At 40.6% G+C, this 27977-nt stretch overlaps 1 protein-coding gene across 4 annotated transcripts in view; it reads right to left on the bottom strand.

The window, feature by feature from the left end:
- Nucleotides 1–27977, bottom strand: part of VPS13B (vacuolar protein sorting 13 homolog B) — a 494765-nt gene that overhangs the window by 191391 nt on the left and 275397 nt on the right. For all 4 annotated transcript variants that reach the window (XM_066626564.1, XM_066626562.1, XM_066626565.1 and 1 more), the window contains exon 30: nt 20756–20867. In XM_066626564.1, the coding sequence (XP_066482661.1) occupies nt 20756–20867 (112 nt within the window). The remainder of the gene's footprint in view (nt 1–20755; nt 20868–27977) is intronic.

A 27977-nucleotide genomic window follows, 5' to 3' on the forward strand; every position in this document is an offset into this window, starting at 1 on the left:
GCCCCGACTGATGCAAATTTACCCCATCCAGGGCTGGATCTGGCCTTTAGGAGCCGGCAGGAGCCTCTGCACTGGTACAGCCAACTCCCAAGTCAGTGTGAACATGCTTCATGGCATGCTTGCGACACTCAGGAACCGGTGTGGGGGGTCTACGCTGGTACAGTGGCAAGGTAGGATTGCATTCTCAGTCACTAACCCCTGCTGCTCCTGTTGACAAACCTCTAGCAATGGACCAACCCAAGTATGATGTGATCACTGTCCCATTCTGTAACCTGCCATTATAGCATCTGAAATTTGGACAAAGAATATGCTAAGAATGTCCTGAGTCCCAGTGTAAAAGTTACTCCAATTACTGGTATGCATAAACTTAGACATATCTTTTATTGTATCCTTTGTGCTCTCTACCATCCTCTTTGCAAGTGGTATCAGAGAATTAATTAACAACCAACCATAGTTGGTAATAATACAGCAATGCAATGCACTCAAAGACGACTTAAGTATGTAACAGGAAACATAACTTTAATGTTTTCCTTTTTAAATTGATTTAGTCTGGGTCAGGCATTTCGTATGTTTACACAAGAAACAGCTCATGTTGAATCAGTTACTACTCACTGCTGAACAGGCATAATTCAGAGGTTCATTGTAAGGAAGTCAAATGTATTCCCTTACAGGTCAACTGAGACCTATAAAAGGCCAAAGAAACAAAAAACAAAGAGTATATTCTGAAAAAAGATATAAATAATGGCATTGTGTTTTTGGATAACATTTATTATAGAAGGTCCAGCTTTACACATTTCTCTCCTTCCCAAAGCAGAGAAATATCCAGATTATCTGGCTGGAACTGTTTTCCCTTGTTGATATTTGAAAAGTCACTTTGCCTTAGCCTGGCCTTTGTTGATATGAAGGTAGAATATGTGAAATTTGTAATCTGCCCTGCATTTTTGAGATTGCATCGTAAAGAAATTTAAAGTCAGGGTTCAAAGAAGCACGAATACACACATTAGGTTCAGCTAATGCCCCCATCTCACACCATACTTCCCAATATCAGAAAGCATGCCAGCAATCAGGTACAAGAACTTTCTCAAGGAGACAAGCTGCTGACATACATACACACACTACCCATTTCTCCTCTAGAATACTTTTGTGTCGAAGGATCAACATGCTGCTCTACATGAGAGCTCTGAAAAAATTCAGTTGCATATATACCCTTTTAGATTCTGGAGTACACACACACCTCTATGGAGGCCGGTAGAGAGAAAGAGTTTGTGCCTTGGGAAGGGTTATAAATTATTATAATGCTCAAGCACCAGTGGCTTTTCAATACGCACCTCTAATTTTATCTTTCCATGAGTGATTATTGCATGCATGAGAACTTTCCTGTCCACCCGCATTAGATCCACACTGCAGCATCCTGTATTTATTTATTTACTTATTTCAAAAAACCTTCAGTCTGCCTATCTTCTAAGACCTAGGAGTGGCTTACAATGTGTAAAGTTAGGAACAATTAAAAAAAAAAAAACTAACATCACCTATTAGCAGCAACTTGAAATTCAAAACAGTGAATCATACCTGAAAATACTACTGATAAGGTACGCACCTACATCAACAATGATGTCACATGAATGCTGTCATCTGAGCAACTATATTTTGCACCAGCTGAAATTTCTGGAGGGTTCTCCCTCCATGGGCAATCCTATAGCACATTGCAATAATCTATCTAGAGCCGACAAAAGTATGGGGGTGGTGGTAATTGTGGCTAAACGTGTCCAGGACAGAGACACTCCTGAAAATGACACCTTGATCCTCCATTGCTGCTCCAGCATGCCTCCTAATCAAGACAACCTCCGCCATGATCAGATTTAAATTTCAACCTGTTAGCTCTTCACTGACTCCAAGCACTGGTTCAGAACCTCTACAACCACTATCCCATTGGGATAGAGCTGGATGTCACCCACATACTGATGACACCCTATACTGAACCCCTGGAAGACTGACCCCAATGGTTTCTTGTAGAACAGATTTTAAATAGCATGGGGAGTAGAACCCTCCAGGAAACGGACCCTCAAGGAATGACTGGCACCCTGCAAAACAGTGTCCCTTATCCCATCCCATTCAGATACTCCAGAAGAATACCATGGTCAATGGACTATGGAAAAGCAGGATTTTTCTTATTATACATACACACATACACACCAATAAATAAATTGTACTGAAAGTCACTAAGAAGTCCAGCAGAACCAGCAGCGATGCATTCATCAAGTCCCCTGTGTAGATCAACCACTAGAGCAGTGGTTCTCGAACATTTCCGGCTCGCGCTTTCCCTGATCCTTGTAGCCATTTGCCACGGCTCCCCATTACAACACCTCACCTCAGTTACCCCCAAAATGGGGATGAAGGTGTTATAATTATACACTAGGAACAAGGCTGCAATCCTAACCACACTTACCTGAGAGTAAGCCCCACTGAACAAAATAGGACTTACTTCCGAGTAGACCTGGTTAGGACTGTGCCCTGAGTTTGTTAGCAGCACACCTGGAGGGTTTTGGAAAGGAAGGGGGAAGTGATGATTTGCAGGAGGGGAAGACTTTGTTTTGTGTGTATCTGCTAACTGCAACCTAGAGACTGTTTGGCTGCAATCCTAACCCCACTTTCCTGGGAGTAAATCCCATTGAACACAATAAGACTTACTTCTGAGTAGACCTAGCTAGGATTGTGCCTTTTGTCTTACAATAGCAGCCAATAGAGTACTCCCCCCCCCCCAAAAAAAAGGAGACAGGAGGAAAAAGGGATGACTGAAAAGGAAAGGGGATTTTTTTTATTTTTAATCAATTTTTGGAGACAAAGCCATCAAGAGTGGCTTTTTTTCTTTTTTGAAGGGGGAGGAAAGAGAAAGTTGAGGATCCTTGGTTAAGCAGACACAGATCCCAAGCCTATGTAGGTCTAATCAGAAGCAAGCCCCATTTGAGTCAATGGGGCTTACTCCCAGGGAAGTGTGGAAAGGATTGCAGTCACATACAGCAAGATTACAACTCACCCCAAAGTAGATTGGGGCTGCTCACACACATACACCCAACATGCAGATGCCACCCCTGTTTCCCCCAGGCAAGACAGAGGGATGCAGGCTGGGGCATTTGGACACCCCCCCCCCACTAGGAGCAGGCTGGTTCCTTCCTTCCCAAGCAGCCTTGACCAATCCCAGGATGCCCAGGGCGAGGGGCACACTGGGAAATGTAGTCCTTGGGGCGAGGTTGCACATGGAGAGAGCTCCATGATGAGATGAGACACCTCTGCCTGCCTGCCTGCCCAGCCAGCCTTCTCTCCCACCTCCCCCCACCATGCCCTCCCAGCCTCATGCTGCCCCACCCACCTTGTTCACAGCTGCAGAAAAGCAGCAAGTCAGGAGGCAGCATGTGCAGCAGAGCAGCCCAGCCCAGCCTCTCTCCCCCAGATGCCTGGCGACGCCCCTGGAGGCAGATTGAATACCTCAGCACTAGAGCAACCAAGGCTGCTTCTTGCATTACTCCTCAAGGAGAAGTAGCAATACTACAGTTGCTCTCACATTGCCAAATAATGCAAGAGCTGTGTCTAAAGAACTGAAGTTTTTAAAACCTGAAATGTTACTCAATATTGCTATAAAGTGACTCTATTCTCATAGCATTTCATTTTGCTTTCTCTATAGATTCATTACAGATGCATCAGAGTACATGTGTGTTAGCCTCTTTCTTGCAAAGAGTTCCTTTTGTAAATATGAAAATAGAACATAGTAAATCTGTACTTTGATTTTCCAAATACCCAGAGGAATATAAAAATAAATATAGTCAACCTGCATCATATGAAAGAGTTAAGTTCCAGAGTTAGTGCATATAGCTAAAATCGTCTATACCCAAAATTACCTTGAAAATCCCTTACTTCTGAAAAATACATGCAGTCTCTTTAAAAATTACAAGCAATAGGTGGGAACCGAGACTGACTGAGGAAACAACAGCATCATTCTCTGATTTCATGCTCACTCTCAGGCACATATTTAGTGAACGGAATGGCAGGCAGAATAGCCTGCACTATTTAAACTATTATTAGCACTTATTATTATTGCACTATTATTTATTTTGGTTTACTTGTTTGCCAAGCATGAGTAGTTGAATTTGCACAAATAGAAAATGCATAAGTTGTAGGCTGACTGTAAATGACTGGTCCTTAGAGTCACACAGCTTTGGATTTACTTGGAAATGGGCTCACATTTGCACCTGCAAGAACATGGAAGAAGACATGGAAGAACTGATGCTTTTCTTTTTCCACCACAGAATAACCTTAAATTTAATGTCAGAATAACAATTTATTTATTATCAGGTTCCAAATAACTTCTCATGATACAGCTCCAGTTAAGAGGTAATTTGAAACTATGTCCACATGGTACCCATTCCACAAGGCAAGCCATTTTTGTGGCCGAATTCACCATATAGACTAGTCCACCCCATGCAATTTGTCTCCATACTGCCAGGCAAACAAACACTACAATGGGAACTGATCTGCAGGGCTGGTCAGGTCATATAAAATGGTTGAATGCTCATAACCACTCATCAGGCCCCACATGGAAGTTGTAGTGTGAAAAAAGACGCAGGAAGCCACTAGCTATCTTTATGCACTCAAATGTGAATTTTTGAGGAATGATTCCAGACTCCTTCAAATCACAAAAATATTAGCTGCCATGTCTGGTTTACATTTATCTGATGCTCCCTTGCATTTAGCTTGCAAAAAATGAAATTATCTTTATAAGCCAAAGGAAACCTTTCCATAAAACTCTTAATAAAGAAATCAGCTTAAGGGCAAAATGATAACCCTTTCATTAAAATAGTGGTGGCAGGTGAATTCCACTAAAATGTGAATTTGTTTTCCATTTACGAGGGTCAGCTTTAATGAAATGGACCACAGCATGGTCAGAATTGATTGTAGTACATGGATCATATAAAAGCCACTGAACACATGAAAGGAATTACAGTAGACCACACATCAAACGTTTTGGCCTTGTGCTTCCTTCCTCTTATCCTAGTGGCAGGAAATGCACTACATATCGCGTGAGGTGACCAGACATTTAAAAGTAGTGCCTTGTTGCAAAAAGCTCTGTGTACAGTAATTTACCACAAATAAGCTGAAGAACGTTTTCCAATGCAGTTGTCTTCTAGAGCTATATCTGGAGCACAATAGTGGAAAAAAGGTAAAGTATGACAACTATATAATATATTTTTCAGGTTAAGTAGGGGAAAATTGTAAAAATAGACTCTGAAAGCTTCATTTTAAGGTGTGAATAAGTATAATCAGTCTGGTAATAAAACAAAGCAAAATAAAACCTGCCTCTTGTTAAAATGTTTCAAGAAAATGTTAACATAAGGAGTGAACAGCTAGAGGTTAATTTATCACTGTAATTTAGCATTGTAATATCACTGTGTTTAGGCAGAATAATGTTTTATTTTAGGTATTCAACAATCTTCAGGGCACGTATTCTAAATGTTGATTTGATAACTCTGCAAATGTGCATGATTCTAAATGAGGGTTTAGTAATCTGTTTGGATGATAAAACATTTCCACAAGTCACCAGAGAAACATAATTTTCCTAAATAGACTCAAGAAGGCGGACAGAGAATAGGGAGTGAGGTTAGCAGTAATAAGAAATAACCAGGGCTAAAGCCAGATGTAAAAATGTAACACATTCTTTACAGATTTGTTTTATGAGTTAAAGAATTTTAGCTCGGAATTCAATATTGCTTGTCTGTAACAGGACACTAGATTTTGGCTTTCCCAAACATTACATAAATATTTGGCTTACTACTAAACTGAGGCAAAAAAACCAACTCTCCTTTTGATTCTGCAGTAATTTTCATCTAGTCATACCTGACACTCACTGGTTGCTTCAGGTTCTCTTTGTTTAGTGGTACAATACCTCAGCCTTATCAGGTGCTGTATATATTTCACCTGGAAGTACTGAGGTTGAGTTCCACTGAACACACACTTCATGTTTACCGTGTGGTCCTTATTTTAAAATAAAACACATAGTGTCCACAGAGTATTTGATAAGCTGACATGCGACAGGAGCTAGTTTCCGCAGTTGTGTCAGTTTTATCAAACCCATACATGGACAGCAGTCAAATCCTCTAAAAAGCACATTTAAATTATTTGAAAAGATAAGAAATTTGAAACAATATTCACTGTGCTGTCTCTTTATACATTAAATGCACACATCCTACCTGTAAAGTTATAATTTGTCATGACTTTAAGTATGATGGAAATAAAATAAAGGTAAGAGGGTAAAATGACAGGTGCAGCAGAAATAAATGCTAAATATCTTCTATAGGATACAAGAAACCGAAACTCAATATGGTTAAGTTGTATTAGAAATAGCATCTATAATATTTCAGCATTACATGTAAGACAAAAGAAATTACTAACAAAGGCAAATTCTAGTGTTTTTTAAAAGTAATTTTATATGTAAAGAGCTTAGATAAAACAAAAAGAGTGTAAAGATAATATTAAAAAGAGTGTAAAGATAATATTAAAACTATCCCAAGTTGTATCATAATACTAACTTTTTTTTACCCTTCTTCAGCAGCACGTGGGGCCTAGACCAAACTGCATTCACCAGCTTTCCAAAGCTGAAAGGCAATATCCTGATATATTGACAAAAATAACATTTGCTTTTTGTTCAAAGTCTTGACTTCAACCAATACTTGTGCTAATCTATCAGTGAAATATTAACCAAGGAAGATTGTCCTGACAAGAAAATAATGGTAGACTGGTAAGATGCATGTTATATCTTTATTCTTATTTACTTGTGTTAGATATGAAATATTTTGGTATTATAAAAAGTGGGGTTGTTCTGTTTTTGTTTACACATTCAATTGTGGCAATCTGGTTTTCTTTAATTCATCTCAGCATTGTTTCATCACCACAGCTGTCACTGAAATTTCACTTAAGTCAAAACAAATGTGATTGACCAACTCAGGTGAAACTTTTGAAGAGTTTTGGGAGGAGGCCAAAAGTTTTGATAGGTCTAAAGAACTTCCTCAGGAAGTTCTGCACATCCTTATGTCTTTTCATTGCTCATATCAAATTCAATAGACTTTAGCTGTTGCACTTAGGATGCAACTAATATTTATATTAGTCAAGTTAGTGCAAACGTGTTTAGAATAAGTGAAAATGGTCTACATTCTTATGGAAAACAAACTACAAAAATAAAAAATTATCAAAATTTAGAAAAGTTTGAAGATTTGGCAACATTCATCCTCTTGGGAATCTTTATATTCTCTTGGACAAAGTCAATTTAAATAAGTTTGACCCAAAAGATATGGAGGGAAAGAAATGAAAACAAAAACACCCACTTCTGACCAAAGAATGGAGTGATAATTGCTGCAATAATAATCCTTTACACAATACTTTTTGAGCACTTGAAGCATTTCACATTTACCTACAGCAAACCTGTACAATAGGTCTAAAGTATTATTTCCTCAATTGCTTAGAATTTTCCAACCAAAGTCCTCAGTATATTAACATTTTCCTTTCAAATACAAGTTAGCATTAAAACAATGGAAACATTTGCATATGGGCACCATCTAAACAATTTTTCCTTTTACAATAATTGATAATGTTCTCACAGCTATTTAAAATAAATAACTTTCTCTGAATGGTACACACATGTGTAATAAAACTGGGTAGCTTGAAGGCTTTTGTTTTGTTTTGATACTGAAGAACATATGGCATAATGTCTGTTACTGTATATATAGTTGTATATGATCTTGTGATTTCTGTATTTAATACTTTAAAAAGAATTATGAACTCCACGTTGCAAGATGTGGTTCAAGGTTGAGACAGTGTCTTGCCTAAGGCCACCTAGTGTGCAGTGTGACATGCCAGATAATAGAAATATTTTGTTTATGAGTCCTTATCAACCTTTCATTCATTCACAACTCTCACTATTCCCTCCCATTTACATCTGACAGGTTGAGGGTCAGCCTTCAGCTACTGTGTTGGGGATAATGCAAAATCCTTATGACAGATATATGTACTGGAATTAACATCTTACTGATAAATGCCATTTGACTACTCCATAAAATGTTCTATACTAACCTAATAACTGATAATAAGAACAAGAATAATATCACTTTTGATTATATGATCAGATCAGCCAAGGGATCTCAGTATATTAAAGTCACTACTTAATTTAGCAGTCACAACTCACAACACAATTCCACGAATGTCTATTCAGAAATCAGTCCCACTGTGTTCAAAGAGGATTATGTTCAAGGAAGTGTGTATGGGATTGCAGCTTTAATTGTATACACTGTAGTATACTGTAGACTTACAATATTTTGCCGATTGTTTACACTGATTAAAAAGTACCTCCCAAAATTGGGGAATGCATTTTTAAAATACTAAGGATGTGCTTACAAGAATTGTTGGTGGCAAGTGTTATTTTAAGAGAGACATTTCTCCTTTACTCTAACAAGGAATGGAACATCTCTTAAGATATTACCACAAGTACATACATTCACTAGACACAAAGGAAAGATGTGTTCTTTTTTTGTAACTATTATTCAAGTGAAAATTTACACAGGCGGTATTTATGCCTTGCTATTCTGTAACAAGTTGCACTCAAAGCAGCTCAGAAAATACAGAACCATCAATTAACCATAAATACATGTTACAACAAAATAAAACACCAAGCACTATAAACACCCAGAAAATTTGTTTCACAATTTTCCCAAAACAAAATTAGATTCACTGAAAAACAGGAGTATCTGCATAAAGTGCCATCAGTTGAAAGTAAAGGTGCACAAATGTTTACTGTAGTGTTCCAAAACCAGAATAGGGGTTCAAACTGAGCGGCGTACTGGAGGGCGCAATAGGGGCAAATTCCCCAGGTGCCAGGCTTGGGGGGCAGCTTTGCAACTTTTCTTCCCTGTCACAGATTTTTTGCTACCATCTGCAACTGCAGAGAGGGAAAAGCATGGGGGAGAAAGGATGTAGGAAGATTAGATGGGCTTCACAGAGGAGCTGGGGAGAGGCAAGGAAAGGTTTTAGCGTGCCAGGGAGGAAATTGGGGAAGTTAGTGGGAAAGGTTCAGTAAAGCCAAGGAACATAGTGAGGATTTGGCTCATCACTGGTGAGGCTGCACAGTGGATCAAGGTTAGCTATCCTGTTTCTATGAAGTTTGAGAGCATATAGTAGCAGGGGTCACAGCAGCAAAGGACCAGCACACAATTCTCCATAGGCAAAAAAGGGTCTCAAAGACAGAAAAAGGGCTATGAAGCAAGCTTTTATGATGCAAAGAGGCAATAACCTTGCAGGAAGTGACCTACATTTTTTTGAGCAAAGGATGAGATGCTTGGAGAGAGAGGAGATCCATAATGTTAGCTGACCAATCTGTGTTGGCTCAGTAGTTTTGGTAGCGCTCAGGGAAATAGAGAGAGAGAGAGAAGCATTCTGGGGTGAGCTAGAGGAGCAAGAAATCTCTGCGTGACCCAGAGGTGCATGTTTTGAGCTATTTTTAGGCTTGGAGACCACATAGTTTGACCACACGAAGGTAAGAAATGAAATTTTGGCATGTCTCCCATTTTAAAGGAATATAAATTGTGACCCTGGTATCTGCTGGCATCCGCAGTAAGTTAAATCTATGGATGCTAGATTTAAATCTGTGGATACTGAGGTCGCACCTGTATACAGAATTTCAGCTTCAAGAGCTGTGCATGTAAGGTCTCAGCTGATTAATTAGGCCAAGAAATGATGCATGCAGCACAGTTATGTTGTTCTGCCTCTAGGTGCAGATATGCATGGGGAAACCTGCTCAGCAAATACACTCCTATCTGGATGGCGGCATACAATATGGTGCAAAGAATGGCATATCTATACTTCAATTAAATTTAGAGGATCCTTGTACACAATCAGATCCTAAGCATGTTTACTCAAAAGTAAGCCCCAGCAGAGTAAAACATTCTTGGTAAGAGTGTTAGGGACTGCAGCCTTATTTGTAAGCTTGCAACTACCCAGATTTTAACAGATACCATGGACTAATGGGGGGAAGAGGTGTCAGTTAATGCCAAAAGTCTATTAAATCTGAATGCATTATTTCAATGCATATGTGCAAAACATATATGAGTAGTTTTTAATGAAGCAGACAACATCCCTTATTTCCAAATTCAGTTAAATCAAGGTTCACTATAAGGTCAGAACACAAAAGAGTGAAAAGTGCCTTCGGGCACTCAAGTCTAAACAGTTTTGTTTTTTTTAAATTGGTAAAACAGAGGAACATTCACACTCAAGAACAATCAAAGTAAACTGAAAACTGCAGAAAACACACTTGTAGAACTTAGAGTTAAAACTTAGAATTAAAATGGCTAACAGCACATTTTTTAATCATTCCCAACAATATTGTTGAGGTATTTTGGCAGCAACAGGCAACATCTCCTAGAAACCTATATCCTGCTGAAGGAAGCCACAGAGTACACCATTGCTTTTGTGAGTGCCAAAGTCAAACACAAAGCCTTCACATTAAATCAGTCAAATGTTAGTACACTTTGTATAGGAAGTGCACACCAAATAAGTTTTTGAATTAGCATGGGAGATTATGCCAGTTGTAGGTCTACATGACTAGCCCATGTGAAAATTTATTTGTATCAAGACAGTAATTATTAAATTAAAGATACAGGTTTGGGGTTATCAGTTAGTTCCAGTGTTACATTTAGTTAAGTCATTTCTGCCCAACGTTGCATATATGCAACAGGGACCAAATGTGTACACCAGGGAAAAATGGGTTAAAAGTGGGTCTACACAGGCATGTCTGCTGATTTTTGCAAATGAAATTTATGAGTGATGAGATATATGCTTGCTTTAGTTGTGATGTGCATTCTACAAAATTCTGCACAAGATCTTGGAAAGATGTCACAGTTCTAGAAATAATTCAGGTTCATCCTGTGGAGAACTCATTATCTCCAACCCAAGAGTGCATAATGCATACATTAAGTAAACATATTGTTCATTCTTCTAAACCAGTGTTTCTCAAACTATGGGTCAGGAACCCACTAAGTGGGTCACGAACCAATTTCAGTGGGTCCCCATTCATTTCAATATTTTATTTTTAATATATTAGATTTGATGCTATCATGTTTTGTGACTGCATTTGGGGAAATGTTACACACCTGTACTTTTAACAAGCTACTATGTATATCCTTTTAACAATGATAGTAAATGGGACTTCCTCCTGGGTAAGTGTTGGTAGGATTGCAGCCTAAGATTGTTAAAAAAAATTTCCTGCTTGATGATGTCACTATCAGTCATGACATTACTTTCGGTGGATTCTGACAGATTCTTTCTAAAAAGTGGGTCCTGGTGCTAAATGTGTGAGAACCACTGTCTACACTCTTTTTAAGTGCCTCTGAAAAACAAATATAGCACTCTCAGACTACTGACATGTGAAATTCAAACAAGAAGACCTCATATCTACAAACAGGAAAGGTAAGTAGACTGCTTCTGAATGTTTCTGTTTAGTAGATGAGTGTCTATTAAGCAAACCAGAAGGGTTGTTTCTAATGCAATATTTTTTCAATATGGAAAGTAGCTATCTAAGAAATGTAAGAAAAACAGAATGCAGATTTTTTTTAAATATGCAATAACTACACATGACTTTTTTTGCTGTGAGTATAACACACACTAGGTGCACGCAGGTGACCATGTAACAAAATTTTGTTTTGCATTGTTTTTCCTACAGGGAAGAGTTTTCCATGTACTAAACCAGCTTTTCTTAAACTGTAGGTCGCTTGCCCATGTGTTGTGGGCCCAACACAATGCTCCTGGTAGTGCTGGAATGCCTTAATGGGAGGCCCCAGAGGCCTCTTCTGGGTCATGCTGGGTCCATGACCCACTCTATTGGCCTTGAAGGCCTCAGAATGGCCCACAGAAATGAATGGAAGCAACTTTCCGGTTGTGGATGCAACTTCCAGTTTAACCAGAAGTTGCTTCCAGTTGCTTCTGCAGGCCATTCTGAGATCTGAAAAAGCCAGTAGTGTGGGTTGTGGGCCAGGAATGACCAGAAAGAGGCCTCCGGGCCCTCCCATTAAGGCATTCTGAAACCAGCAGGAGCATCATGTCGCAATCCAACATAGAGGACAAGGTGGGCTGCAGCACTGAAAAGTTTGGGAACCTCTGTACTAAATTCATGACTGAAGAATTCCCAAGACAAACTAATTTAAATATGCAATTTAAACTGTGATATATTTTAAGCTAATTTATTGACAATCTACGTTACATCTGTTTTTCTTCACTTTTCCTCAAGTTGAAACTATGAGTCAATTATGATGGCTTGATTCAAAAGTGACACAGACTGAGGCTACAAACAACACTAGTTACTGGATTGAATACTGTACATTAAACCACTTGAAGCATATGAAATTGTAAACAGAATTGCACTGGGTAGCTTAAGTTGCTATTGTGTAAATGGAAAGCACTTTGTCCCTGCAAAATTGAGCAATTTTTCCTGAGAGTGCAGGGGGCTGCAAATGGAAGGAAAGGCATGAAAATACCATTCTGCCAACTGATCCCCACTTCTCCAGCAGACCAGAGGACAGGGCCAAGTCACTTTGAGGAAACTATCAAGTTCTATGGCTGTGCAACCTCATATTCAAATGCCACTCCTGTGAAAGTCTACCACAAGACCCACTGAAATATATGCATAGCAGTTTGCTATGCAAATTGCTTGGTGAACTACTTTTAGTTGAAAAACAGTATACAAACAACAAAAACCAGATAAACTTCTGGCACATAATACACAAGGCTAAACCGTAGTGGAAAAGAAAATGGTTGAATTTATAGATTTGTCAACATCGGGGGAATTGAACTCCAAGAGTATGAAAAAGTAACCAAGTACAAAGATCTTCAGATTGAGGTGGAGCGACTCTGCCAAAGAAAGGCAAAGATTGTGCTGATAGTAGTGGGTGTTTTAGGAGCCACATAAAAAAACTTGGAAAAACACCTACATACCTTAGATATAAATGAAAGCACCAAATTCTACTGGGAACTGCACATGTAGTAAACGTGTGGTAAATGTTTTATGCAACGTTTATGCACCTTTATTTAAATATCTCTAAATATCCTAGGTCCTTGAGGAGGACTTTATATTTGGCAAATACCAGCCACCATGAGATGGGTTGTGAAAACAAATAATATGCAAGTTACACAATAGACTAGGATTGGGATCAGAAATTTGTGTTTGTGAAAAATGCAGAAGGTTTGCGCGTAATATCATTTCATTATTCTACAAAATTAATCACTGAAAGCTAAACATGGCATTTGGAAATACAAAATGGGTATTTAAAGTTAATTTGCTTGCTTTTCCTACTGGTGAACTGTACATTAATAGTGTCTAAAATATAGCATACAGATTGCATTCAATCACCAATTAACATAATCAGTGGTATTTTTAATTAGGACAGCATGAGTAGTACATGCCACGTGTTCTTCAAAGACAGATGATATTTGAGTGACCTCAGATGAAGTCTAATTTTCATTCTATATTGTATGATATTTACAATAAATGACATAAGATTGTAAAATTTGTATAGTGAGTAAAACAAAATAGACTTTTTTACCTGATAAAATAAAAATAGGTCTATTGATGAATTTGTGTCAACAGAACAAGATTCCAAATGGTAAAAATAATAAAATATTTAAAGTAAGGGAAACAGTGCAAAGCTGAAAAGAAAGATGCTTAAAACTGCAAAGATTTTTAGGGCAGAATTAGAAAGAAAGAAAGAAAGAAAGAAAGAAAGAAAGAAAGAAAGAAAGAAAGAAAGAAAGAAAGAAAGAAAGAAAGAAACCCACACCCATTTTCACAAAGCACTTCAAGAGCTGTGGTAAAAATTTGTCATAGATAAAGGCCTATGAAGGACATCAGAGAACCCACAAGTATTTATGGAATGAACCACAAGCTGTATACAGAAGTTAACAAATGTCTCATTACAACTAGGATACAGTTCTCTTAGTAACAGAAGCAAAGCCTTCACATTATATTCAACTTAAAATTCCACCATAATTAAAAGAAAGAAAATAATCTGTTTTAAATATTACTGGAAAATACTTTCCAAACAAACAAAACATTTGTTGAAACCAAATACAATGTAAATTATGTTTACTCACAAACCATTAATAAAAAAAGAGTAACAGCAAGCTTTCTGGAGCTTTTGTGAATTATTTAGTAAAGCTGTTTACCACAACCAAGACTTTAGATGTCAATTTTAAACATATATGGCAGCAAAGTATCCTTGAAATGACTATTCAAAAACATATTTTTGAAATCAGAAGGAAGAGCCCAAGAGAATGAAACATTTTGTGGAAAGTCATCTAGTTGCTTAACTGGAATTTATTTAAATGCAAATACTACCACTAGAAGTACAATGCTAAACACTCTACTGCTTGGAGACTTGTAGTCATCCCACCATAACTAAAATGGATGCCAGGTTATTTTGATATAATGGTCCAAAAGAGTAACATATAAATGAGGGTTGGTTTTGTTAACATAAGTCATGCTGAGAAAAAGATTTCAGAACTTTCTTGATTCTTATTAAGTTAGAAAAACTTGAAATAATGGCAAAGCTTGCATGCTGATCTTCCTCATCTATCAACTGGTAGGCTTAAATACAGAAACCATTCTCTGGCACTCACACAACATCTGCACAATAATTTCAACATCAACGCCCAATGGAAAGTTAAATGGGCAGTTGAACGCCCAGAAACAGGTAGGTAGATAGACAATCCTACACTTAAGGTGCCAGGTTTCAACTTACCTCGCTGGCACTAGAAAACTTTGAACAGGATCCTTACCCTACACGGTGTTTGCCAGGACTCAATGTTTAAATGGGGGCTAGTATCTACCCCACAGTGTAGATCTACCCCACAGCTAGTATCTACCCCACAGTATCTCCCACCAAACCATATACCACATTGTGTCTGGCTGCAAACTGAGGGCGTATACTGGCCCACGGTCTGACTTTTTCAATGAAGGTAACTCTGTCTTGAATGTCTGGATGAACTGGACATTGATATGTGATTTAGTTTAATTGTTATGTAAGTCCATGTATTATATGCCATACACTAAATAAATAAATAAATGGCAAATCAAAGATTTATTTAAAATACTTTGATACCATTTTCTTGACAGATCAAAACTTAAAAACTACAATATCACAGACACAATTATAACATTAAATATAAGCAAGAATGACAAACGGATTATAGCTTAAACAGCTACAGAAGAAAAGTCCAGTTCAGCTGAACATTTGACCAAAGAGAGAGGTTCTACAACATATCAGAAAGCTCAGTGAAGAACCAGCTTTTCCTCAGAGTGAAGGAACCATAGGTTGGAACCATAATGGAGAAGACTCACCATTCTAACCTCCAATAAGGACATAGAGACCACAGACTTGCTGACTAGACCTTAAGAGGGCGGTTCTTAAGGTACTTAGAGCCCAATCCAATCTAACTTTCCAGAACTGGTGTAGCTGTGCTGGGGGGCATGTGCTGCATCCTGCGGTGAGGGGACAGCCATGGAGGACTCCTCAAGGTAAGGAAACATTCGCTCCCTTAGATCAGGGCTGCACTGCAGCTGTATTGGTGCTGGAAAGTTGGACAGGATTGGGCCCTTAATCACTCATTTGAATACTGACTTCCCAAATACTGCTGACAAATCTGCACATCTAGATCAGTGGTTCCAAAATTGTGACTTATGGCTCCCTGGGGAGTTGTGAAAACCAGCCAGGGGATCCACAGAATGCTTGCAAAAAACTAACTGCCCTATACAATCAATAGGATTGCAGCCCTAATGGGGAGCTGCAGCCAATGGTCCAAGGGAGCCTAGGTCAAGGGAGCCACTAGTTGAAAAAATTTGGGAACCACTGCTCTAGACCAGTGGTCTCCAAACTCAGGACCGTTGAGCTCTGAAACACCTGTCCCCAGTGCAAACAGAGCTTACCGTTCTGTGGGGCAGCTTGATATCTTTCTTCCCTGTCTCCCCAGAACTTCATGCTGGGCAACTGAGTCTGCCCAGAATTCTGGGCACAAAGCCTGCTAGGGCAATGGGCAGCGACAGTCCAGTGCAAAGTTCTAGGAAGATCAAGAAGGAAGGTATCAGGCTGCCCTGCTGAACGGCTCCCTTGCAGAACAGTAAGCTCCATTCATGCAGGGGAAGGCTGGATCCAGCCCATGGGCCGGGGTTTAGCACCCAATGGTCTGGATCATAGTGTTTGGAAAATTTGTGGATGACTCCACTACAGAATTCCAAGAGTTCATCAATAGAGTTTTAATACTGAGTTGATTATCCCAACTCAGCTTGGGTGCAATGTAAATACTAGCAGTATTTTGTTAGGCAACTGTCACTATATGACGGTATATCTAAGAAACAGTCAACCAAGGTTGTGAAACCTTACTACCTCTTATTGTACTCTATCTAACTGGCTTTTCTTTCACCATCATGCATAATAGAAATGGTATAACTAAGTGAATAACACAGCCTACATACCAAATTCTATAGCCTAACCATATAAACTACAAAAAACTCAGGTAATAATTACCATTTTGATATGATGCTGTTTGACTGTCTGTTTCATACTGCCTCATATTAATGATGGTTGTGAACAAGATAAACTCATATTGCCTACCTACATGTCCACCATCTTACTAAGCTTTAATTGAGAAGTTATAGAGAAAGACTAACTCTGAAGATGAGTTCATGAGCCTATTTTTAAAAAGGGAAAGAGGGGGGACCCGGGAAACTATAGGCCGGTCAGCCTAACATCCATACCGGGTAAGATGGTGGAATGCCTCATCAAAGATAGGATCTCAAAACACATAGACGAACAGGCCTTGCTGAGGGAGAGTCAGCATGGCTTCTGTAAGGGTAAGTCTTGCCTCACAAACCTTATAGAATTCTTTGAAAAGGTCAACAGGCATGTGGATGTGGGAGAACCCGTGGACATTATATATCTGGACTTTCAGAAGGCATTTGACACGGTCCCTCACCAAAGGCTACTGAAAAAACTCCACAGTCAGGGAATTAGAGGACAGGTCCTCTCATGGATTGAGAACTGGTTGGAGGCCAGGAAGCAGCGAGTGGGTGTCAATGGGCAATTTTCACAATGGAGAGAGGTGAAAAGTGGTGTGCCCCAAGGATCTGTCCTGGGACCGGTGCTTTTCAACCTCTTCATAAATGACCTGGAGACAGGGTTGAGCAGTGAAGTGGCTAAGTTTGCAGACGACACCAAACTTTTCCGAGTGGTAAAGACCAGAAGTGATTGTGAGGAGCTCCAGAAGGATCTCTCCAGACTGGCAGAATGGGCAGCAAAATGGCAGATGCGCTTCAATGTCAGTAAGTGTAAAGTCATGCACATTGGGGCAAAAAATCAAAACTTTAGATATAGGCTGATGGGTTCTGAGCTGTCTGTGACAGATCAGGAGAGAGATCTTGGGGTGGTGGTGGACAGGTCGATGAAAGTGTCGACCCAATGTGCGGCGGCAGTGAAGAAGGCCAATTCTATGCTTGGGATCATTAGGAAGGGTATTGAGAACAAAACGGCTAATATTATAATGCCGTTGTACAAATCGATGGTAAGGCCACACCTGGAGTATTGTGTCCAGTTCTGGTCGCCGCATCTCAAAAAAGACATAGTGGAAATGGAAAAGGTGCAAAAGAGAGCGACTAAGCTGATTACGGGGCTGGGGCACCTTCCTTATGAGGAAAGGCTACGGTGTTTGGGCCTCTTCAGCCTAGAAAAGAGACGCTTGAGGGGGGACATGATTGAGACATACAAAATTATGCAGGGGATGGACAGAGTGGATAGGGAGATGCTCTTTACACTCTCACATAATACCAGAACCAGGGGACATCCACTAAAATTGAGTGTTGGGCGGGTTAGGACAGACAAAAGAAAATATTTCTTTACTCAGCGCGTGGTCAGTCTGTGGAACTCCTTGCCACAGGATGTGGTGCTGGCGTCTAGCCTAGACGCCTTTAAAAGGGGATTGGACAAGTTTCTGGAGGAAAAATCCATTATGGGGTACAAGCCATGATGTGTATGCGCAACCTCCTGATTTTAGGAATGGGTTAAGTCAGAATGCCAGATGTAGGGGAGAGCACCAGGACGAGGTCTCTTGTTATCTGGTGTGCTCCCTGGGGCATTTGGTGGGCCGCTGTGAGATACAGGAAGCTGGACTAGATGGGCCTATGACCTGATCCAGTGGGGCTGTTCTTATGTTCTTATGTTCTTATGAGCATTTCCAACAAAGAAGAAAACAACATAGGGTTAAGAATTGTGGGGGAAAAATGTCTAAGGGAGATAATTTATTAGTAGGGCCACTGGGGGATTTGAGCCCCTTACCTGCAGTGTGGTTTGCCTTGCCAATTGTCAAAAAATGGATGGTGTGACTTAATTTTAGCGCCATGTCAGTGTGTCATGAGATGGAAAAGGTTGAAAATCACTCATCCAGAATCTTATCAGCCATTAAAGACAGCAAGATCTGATCAAATTCTCTATTTTAAAACAATGTGTAGTAACAGTTCTGATAGTGACTATATAGCAAAATACTAGAATGCTCTTTTAACTGCTAAGTTTTCTGACCTGACTCATTTATAGCCAGTTTAGCGGGAGTTCTCCAAGGACTGCTAAATTATTACAATAATATCAAGCAATGTCACCAAAGACATGGCATATTGTAAATTAGGGATACACAATTGGAGGTCTGGGGGCTAACATATGTCCCTAAAGGTTGCCATCTGCCTTGTAGCACAGTCCATTATCTCAAGGAACCTCCACACTAGCTCAGTCACTTTCTTCCAAACTTAGCTGGAAAAGAGTTCTTTTCCTGGGTCTTCTGCTGCAATCTGAATAGCAAGATGGCTTGGGAAGAACTGTTCCTTCATATGCTCACTCCTGCGAGCAAATCAAGACATAGGGAAATGGTAGTGGGCAGGTGAAGTGCTTTTAAAAGGGGCTCTGCCAAAGCACTGAAAAGCTGCTCTCCTATGTGGAACAGACAGCGGATGGTGTCAACCAACAAACCCCCCTTCCTTCAAAAATTTGCTCCTGTTTTTTAAAGAAACATCCTAAAATTTCATTTTATAATGCAATTTGCACATCATATTTGTCTGCATATGTGGAACAGGAGAACCTACTCTTAGTTCACTATGGAAAAATTTCTCCCCCTCCCCCACTTCTCAGAGAGAACCTGGAAAGTTTCAAGGAGCTTGTGCCACTCTAGGAATTCCTCTGCTTGACTGAAAGTAAAATCTGTCATTTTTTAAGCTGTAAAATGTTTTACGGCTGGGAAAGGATTTTGATGTTTGTAACTTCTATTGAAGTGCAGTCCGGAGTACTTTTCAAACAAAAAAATATTGCCACATCTGAGAAACAGACCAACAGGAAGTATAAGACACTTGTTCATTCTGTATTTCCATGACTTTTCTCACTTAGTATTATTTGCAGCTATACTTTCATGTTTCTTAGCAGTGCCAGCTTGAGTAAGGATCATATATTATTTTTATCATGTTGATTACATATGTTCTCCAGTTTTGCTGCTTACATATGATTAGTGTGGTTTGCACAAAGTCAGTGACACAATCCAGAGCACAACATTCACACAAAAAATGTGTTTACTGTGAAACTCCACATAAGAAATTTGCTTTCTTTCACAGCTTTGATCCACATGACATCAGCAGGCTAGCATTCCGAATGTCTGTTAACCATCTAACATTATGAAAATCACTTTCACACTACGCAGCTACTGAGAGATATGGTATTTGTAAAAAGTTTCTTTCCTGCTGAATTTTTAGAGGGTGGTGAGGGGCGAATGTTTTTTCAGATGATGCTCAGTGTGTTGCAGTTCATTGATTCTGAAAGTGTTGTTCGCCAGAGCCTTAATAGATGTTTGTAGTGTCTAAACACATATGAAAGCATAAGTGAGAAAAGTAACTTTAAAAAAATCTATATGAAAACATTTTCACCCAAGTCTTACTTCAAAAATGTCTTTCATAGTATACAGATGAGGATCAAGATCATGCCTATCTGTCTTGCTACCATGGTGTGGCTACACATCACATAATGAGAGGCCATCGTCAGTGACAGAGCACACAGGTGCATGCAGAACATCCCAGGTTCAATCTCCCGCATCTCCAAACAAAAAGAATCTTAGGTAGAAAGTTGGGAAAGACTTTCTCTACACAAGGCCTTGGAGAACCACTGGCAGTCAAAGTAGATATTATTATTATTACGCTGTAGATATTATTATTAACATCATTAAGAATATTTATATATATAACTTTTCAACAAAAATTAATTCACAAAGCAGTTTACAAGGCAAAATAAATCAATAAGTGGTTAAATAAATGTGAATAGAAATAAATAAAATATTGGGCTAAAAAAACTGACTGACTCAATATGAAGCAACTCCTTATGCTCAATGCTTGCATAGGACCAATGCATCTGTGTGATGTCTGTTATTTTCACATCTTGATTTTGTTTTGCACAGGTTGCGAAGATAGGGCTTAAATGTGTTGGGATCAACATGTGGGGGCCCTATGCAAATCTTGATGAATGGGCACACAATACCCAGGGTCAGACTGGTACAATGTCAGTCCTCAGCTGTGCACACAATATGAATGAGGCAAGGAACAGCCTTCTCTCACAGAAGATGTGATTTTAAAATTTAAAATTGAAACAAAAATACTTACTGATAGATATCTTTCCTAAGCACAATTCTGCTAAGAGGATTATCAGCCTGTGGAGCCATCGATACAGAACCAATCTTAAGGACCAGCGTATCTTCCTTATTGGTCTTATTATCTGCAAGTAAGATGACAAATAAGCAGTTAGATTTGAATGTATGTATAGGGCAGACATGTTCAACTACTGCAAATGCTTAAACAATTCCTTTTAGCAGAGCAATTTTACTTATGCTACAAGTACTAATAAAAATCAATAGAACTACTCAACAAATGCAATACTGCTTATTGGCGCAAATCCACATTTGAAAGCTGCTTCACTCATACACACAAGTAGAGAGTGATAATTGTTCCTTAATAAGTTACCAGGTCATAAATGAGCAGTTCCCAAAGTATTCCCTGGCGCACTCTCTAGGGTGTCATGGGATGGCCACTGCCCAGCAGCAAGACCACAGCTCAAGCTTCCCAACAATGGCAGGAGGCTCGGTGTGACAGGCAGAGCTGCAAAGCGCAAAAACCGTTCTCCGAGAAAAGCCCTCGCACCTGCCCTGACCCTCTTACTGCTATTTCTGAGTTCATGCTAGATCTCCAAACCCGGAAGTGGCAGTGATGTCTCTGTATGACACATTCTGTACTATTGTCTCGAACTTCCAGGTTCAGAGGGTTTTGTGAGGCTGGAAAGATTGGGAAGTGCTGCCATAAATAAAGAAAAAAAAATTCAGGCACTTGGAAGTAGGCTAGCAAGAGGCACAACTGGGTTGTTGCTTCTACTGTTAAGGCTTTCACGACTTGTTTTTTCTTACAAAAATATCAACTTTTATAATGTTGAGTATGAAATATTCATACTGATCTTTCCAGTATTTATTCTCCTAATATTAATTTGTGAAATGTGCTCAAGTATTGACCATTTTGGTTGAGCATTTTGAGTGTTTTGTGCATTCTAAGGATTTGGATAGTGTGGGTATCAATGCATCTCTGTTCCCGTGTGTGTGTCAGTCATCCACTTATATGACTGTAAAGCGTTGCACTCAGGGACATTATGGAATTGGTTACTAACCAGCCCTTGACATACTCATGTTCTCAAAGCCTGGAGCAAGAAGTGGTTGTGCTCTCTTTCAACGGTATATAGAGAGATGCTCTTTACACTCTCACATAACACCAGAACCAGGGGACATCCACCAATAAGTGTTGGGAGAGTTAGGACAGACAAAAGAAAATATTTCTTTACTCAGCGTGTGGTTGGTCTGTGGAACTCCTTGCCGCAGGATGTGGTGACGGCATCTGGCCTGGATGCCATTAAAAGGGGATTGGACAAGTTTCTGGAGGAAAAATCCATTACGGGTTACAAGCCATGATGTGTATGTGCAACCTCCTGATTTTAGAAATGGGCTATGTCTCAGAATGCCAGATGCAAGGGAGGGCGCCAGGATGCAGGTCTCTTGTTATCTGGTGCGCTCCGTGGGGCATTTGGTAGGCCGCTGTGAGATACAGGAAGCTGGACTAGATGGTCCTATGGCCTAATCCAGAGGAGCTGTTCTTATGGTATCCCACTTTATAGCCTGCTTATTTTTCCCACCGGAACTCTGTGTGTGTCACTGAGAACAAATCAGTTTCTATCTGCATACCCATGCTCTTGTTCTCATTTCTTGGTCATGCTAGTATGCAACTGACTGTTGGGATAATGTGATGTAATGTTGGAAACTGGAATATAAGACTTACAGATCAATGCTAACCTGCCCTGGAGCAGGCAGGTCAGTAGGCGTGCCCCACATCCAGGGCAAGGTTAGGGCCAAAAGTGGCTCAGCCTGGGGCAAGGGGAATCGCTTCTACTTATCCCAGGTAACACTGCAGCAGCCCTAATGGGGCTACTGGGATCTGCACCACTTGAAGGGGATTCTGGCCCCACCCCCACTTAACCCCCGCCTGCCTATGGGTCTAGTCAAGTCCAAAAACGCCTCCCTCCTGCCCTCCCCACACCTCGCCCAGACCCCTTCAATGGTCTGACTCAGCCAGCACGTACTTACTGCTTCCTGTCAGTATGGAGACCCCTCTTTGGATTGGCATACCTAATGTGGGCTGGCGCACCTCCCTGCACCAGCCCAGTTGACTCCAGAGGAGGCGCAAACATGCTTTACAGCATGTTTACGACACTCCTGTACGTTTACGACTTACACCAGCTCAGCGCAATCTCAGGATTGAGCTCTTACTGGCTAAAAATAGTTATAACCCTGCTATGAAAAGAATTTGAAATTTTAGCTTTCGTTAGCTCGGTGGAATGGAAGAGATGCTGCTTCAGACTACTGTAACTATACCATCCTTGCAATTAAAAGCAGCAAATCCACTTAGTTAATTTATCATGAAAAAGATTTTTAAGTACAGAGCTCTAAATTCCATATTCTGCAACATTTCTCTCAGCTCATGAACAATTTAAAGATATTTTAGAAGCTCACAGTGATATTTGATATATACATGCAGACAGGCCTAGTGTTCTCCATGAGCCTATTCTTTGAGGATGCTCATAAGCTTTCAATCCTTTTTCTTGCATCTGTGGCCACCCAGTGAGATATCCCAGACATCTTGTTTTGAAAACTAAGCTTTCAGCTACAGATGCTAAGAGTGTGGTGAGTGCTAAGTACTTTGCTAAATAACACATTGCTTGATGTGGAAAGAACAAGCAAACTTCACATGCAGTTCAGAAGAATCATGTAAATAAATATATATGCAAACGGACTTCTGCACACCACTGAGATGTATCCAAGATGAATCAGACAACCAAACTGAGGCTATGATCAGCAATCTGGACACAGCTTTCATGAACAAACTGCAGTGGGGGTCATATAATTTTATCAAATACTTAGGCAATACATTGGAAATAATTACAGAAAGAACCGCACTAAAAGATATGACTGTAAACTATTTGGAAAAGTAAGAACCATTTACTTAAATGAAGCCTTAGCTTAACCTTCAAGAAAAATTATACCTTAATCAGGCCTTACAGATACTCAGCTGTTTCAGTTAAACATATTGTGGTGAATGCTTAAGCCAACTCAACAATTCTTTTATATATATTTCACCACAATACATTTATATTTATACTATGTTCCTGACAAAACTTCTAAATCATTGAACCCAACTTCTTGCTGGTGTTCATTTAACTTCCAAGATTTTTGTAGATGTTTATGCATATCATAGTTGTAAAGCTGTTACATTTGGCTTAAAACATTTTAAAGAAGTTTTGATAGCAAATTCACCATACTGAAAACTTGATGCTGCCCCTAAGTCAAGCTGTAGGCTTTTCAAACAACTCAGCTGAATAAACATATCTCTGAATATCTTGCCACCAGAATTCTTTCACCCATGATCAACAAAAGTACCATTCGGCACTGCTCCAAAGGAAGAAGTATTGGTTGAAAAATTCTATTCTTCTCAACAGTTCTCTAATTTTTATGCACCAATTTAATTATAAAGAAACTAGAATCTAAAGGTGAATATGCATATAGATCTGAATTAATGCGCATAGTATACAGTTCAAGGCTGGCCAATATTACCAAGGGGCAAAAGATGACTTACATAGAAATATTTGATGCAAACAAATAAATCTGAATGCAGAAGCTACTGCAGACTTCTTGTTGGGACTATACACAGCATCATAAATACTCTGAAATTGGGGGGGGCGGGCTGCCACCAACACCTTAAAGGGGTTTGGTTTTTGAAAAGCAAATAGTGTATGTGTTATGTATGCAAGTTATGCAGGATCGAAATCCTGCATAACTGATTGGCCCAGACTTATGGCTGGCCAAGCGGGTGATGAATCAAAATCCTACCATCCGATTAGCCCTCTAGTTAATGTTTCAATTGCACCAATCATGGGGATTCTGGGCGGAGCTAAAGAGTATAAAAGCCAGAGGTGTTTGCCTTGTGTCAGATTCATTGCCAGGTTCTGTTCTGAAGATGGAATAAACATATTGAGCTGTTATCTCTATGCCTTCCTTTATTCGCATGGACCCACTATATAACAGTGTGGTTTGGGATATTAAGCCCAATTAGAGCATACAGAAAAGGGACTGTCAGGTTCCTCAAAGGTAGCGTTCTCTGAAGTGCTACCTGTTCCACGTGCAGGGCCAGCTAGGCAGGCGGAGATCAGGGGTCTCAATGCGTGGATGAGATGGTGGTGTAGGGAGGAGGGGTTTAGATTCGTTAGGCACTGGGGAACTTTTTGGGACAAGCGGGGCCTGTACAAGAGGGACGGGCTCCACTTGAACCAGAATGGAACCAGACTGCTGGCGCATAACATTAAAAAGGTGGCAGAGCAGCTTTTAAACTGATCCCTGGGGGAAGGCCGACAGGAGCCGAGGGGCATCCGGTTCGGGACTCCTCATCCCTATGGGATGAGGATGGGGAGGTTAGAGAACAACAAGACAAAGGCAGAGTAGGAGAAGAAATTGGGAAAGGTAGCGTGATGGGATGTGATAGACGGTTTGGCACAATGAGAGGATGCGGGGACAAAGGAGCGAATAAGCAGCACATCCTGGAGCATTCTGTGTACAAATGCTTTTATGCGAATGCCCGAAGTCTACGAGCAAAGGTAGGAGAACTGGAATGTCTGGTAACAAGGGAAAATATTGACATAGTGGGCATAACGGAAACCTGGTGGAATGTGGAGAATCAGTGGGATACCGCAATCCCGGGCTATAAACTCTACAGGAGGGACAGGCAGGGGTGTGTTGGAGGTGGGGTGGCCCTTTATGTTAAGGAAGGGATAGAATCCAGCCAAGTAGAGATTGAAGGTGGGTCCGACTCCACTGTAGAATCTCTGTGGGTTAAATTACCAGGCTTGTGCAGCGATGTAATACTGGGGGCGTGCTATCGTCCTCCAGACCAGAAATCGGATGGGGATCTTGAAATGAGGAAACAGATCAGGGAGGTGACAAGGAGGGACAGGGTTGTAATCATGGGGGACTTCAATTATCCTCATATTGACATATTGTGTTCTGGTCACGATAAGGAAACCAGATTTCTTGACGTGCTAAATGACTGTGGCTTAGATCAGCTAGTCACGGAGCCCACCAGAGGACAGGTGACTCTGGATTTAATATTGTGCGGTACGCAGGACCTGGTTAGAGATGTAAATGTTACTGAGCCATTGGGGAACAGTGATCATGCTGCGATACATTTTGACGTGCACGTTGGGGGAAGAATACCAGGCAAATCTCTAACAAAAACCCTTGACTTCCGACGGGCGGACTTCTCTCAAATGAGGAGGCTGGTTAGAAGGAGGTTGAAAGGGAGGGTAAAAAGAGTCCAATCTCTCCAGAGTGCATGGAGGCTGCTTAAAACCACAGTAATAGAGGTCCAGCGGAAGTGTATACCGCAAAGAAAGAAGGGCTCCACTAAATCCAGGAGGGTGCCTGCATGGCTAACCAGCCAAGTTAGAGAGGCTGTGAAGGGCAAGGAAGCTTCCTTCCGTAAATGGAAGTCTTGCCCTAATGAGGAGAATGAAAAGGAACATAAACTGTGGCAAAAGAAATGTAAGAAGGTGATACTAGAGGCCAAGCGAGACTATGAGGAACGCATGGTCAGCAACATTAAGGGGAATAATAAAAGCTTCTTCAAATATGTTAGAAGCAGGAAACCCGCCAGAGAAGCGGTTGGCCCTCTGGATGGTGAGGGAGGGAAAGGGGAGATAAAAGGAGACTTAGAGATGGCAGAGAAATTAAATGAGTTCTTTGCATCTGTCTTCATGGCAGAAGACCTCGGGCAGATACCGCTGCCCGAACGGCCCCTCCTGACCGAGGAGTTAAGTCAGATAGAGGTTAAAAGAGAAGATGTTTCAGACCTCATTGATAAATTAAAGATCAATAAGTCACCGGGCCCTGATGGCATCCACCCAAGAGTTATTAAGGAACTGAAGAATGAAGTTGCAGATCTCTTGACTAAGGTATGCAACTTGTCCCTCAAAACGGCCACGGTGCCAGAAGATTGGAGGATAGCAAATGTCACGCCTATTTTTAAAAAGGGAAAGAGGGGGGACCCGGGAAACTATAGGCCGGTCAGCCTAACATCCATACCGGGTAAGATGGTGGAATGCCTCATCAAAGATAGGATCTCAAAACACATAGACGAACAGGCCTTGCTGAGGAAGAATCAGCAAGGCTTCTGTAAGGGTAAGTCTTGCCTCACGAACCTTATAGAATTCTTTGAAAAGGTCAACAGGCATGTGGATGCGGGAGAACCCGTGGACATTATATATCTGGACTTTCAGAAGGCGTTTGACACGGTCCCTCACCAAAGACTACTGAAAAAACTCCACAGTCAGGGAATTAGAGGACAGGTCCTCTCGTGGATTGAGAACTGGTTGGAGGCCAGGAAGCAGAGAGTGGGTGTCAATGGGCAATTTTCACAATGGAGAGAGGTGAAAAGCGGTGTGCCCCGAGGATCTGTCCTGGGACCGGTGCTTTTCAACCTCTTCATAAATGACCTGGAGACAGGGTTGAGCAGTGAGGTGGCTAAGTTTGCAGACGACACCAAACTTTCCCGAGTGGTGAAGACCAGAAGTGATTGTGAGGAGCTCCAGAAGGATCTCTCCAGACTGGCAGAATGGGCAGCAAAATGGCAGATGCGCTTCAATGTCAGTAAGTGTAAAGTCATGCACATTGGGGCAAAAAATCAAAACTTTAGATATAGGCTGATGGGTTCTGAGCTGTCTGTGACAGATCAGGAGAGAGATCTTGGGGTAGTGGTGGACAGGTCGATGAAAGTGTCGACCCAATGTGCGGCGGCAGTGAAGAAGGCCAATTCTATGCTTGGGATCATTAGGAAGGGTATTGAGAACAAAACAGCTAGTATTATAATGCCGTTGTACAAATCGATGGTAAGGCCACACCTGGAGTATTGTGTCCAGTTCTGGTCGCCGCCTCTCAAAAAAGACATAGTGGAAATGGAAAAGGTGCAAAAGAGAGCGACTAAGATGATTACGGGGCTGGGACACCTTCCTTATGAGGAAAGGCTACGGCGTTTGGGCCTCTTCAGCCTAGAAAAGAGACGCCTGAGGGGGGACATGATTGAGACATACAAAATTATGCAGGGGATGGACAGAGTGGATAGGGAGATGCTCTTTACACTCTCACATAATACCAGAACCAGGGGACATCCACTAAAATTGAGTGTTGGGCGGGTTAGGACAGACAAAAGAAAATATTTCTTTACTCAGTGTGTGGTTGGTCTGTGGAAC

This window comes from Tiliqua scincoides, chromosome 4 (assembly GCF_035046505.1).
Source record: "Tiliqua scincoides isolate rTilSci1 chromosome 4, rTilSci1.hap2, whole genome shotgun sequence".
NCBI lineage: Eukaryota > Metazoa > Chordata > Lepidosauria > Squamata > Scincidae > Tiliqua > Tiliqua scincoides.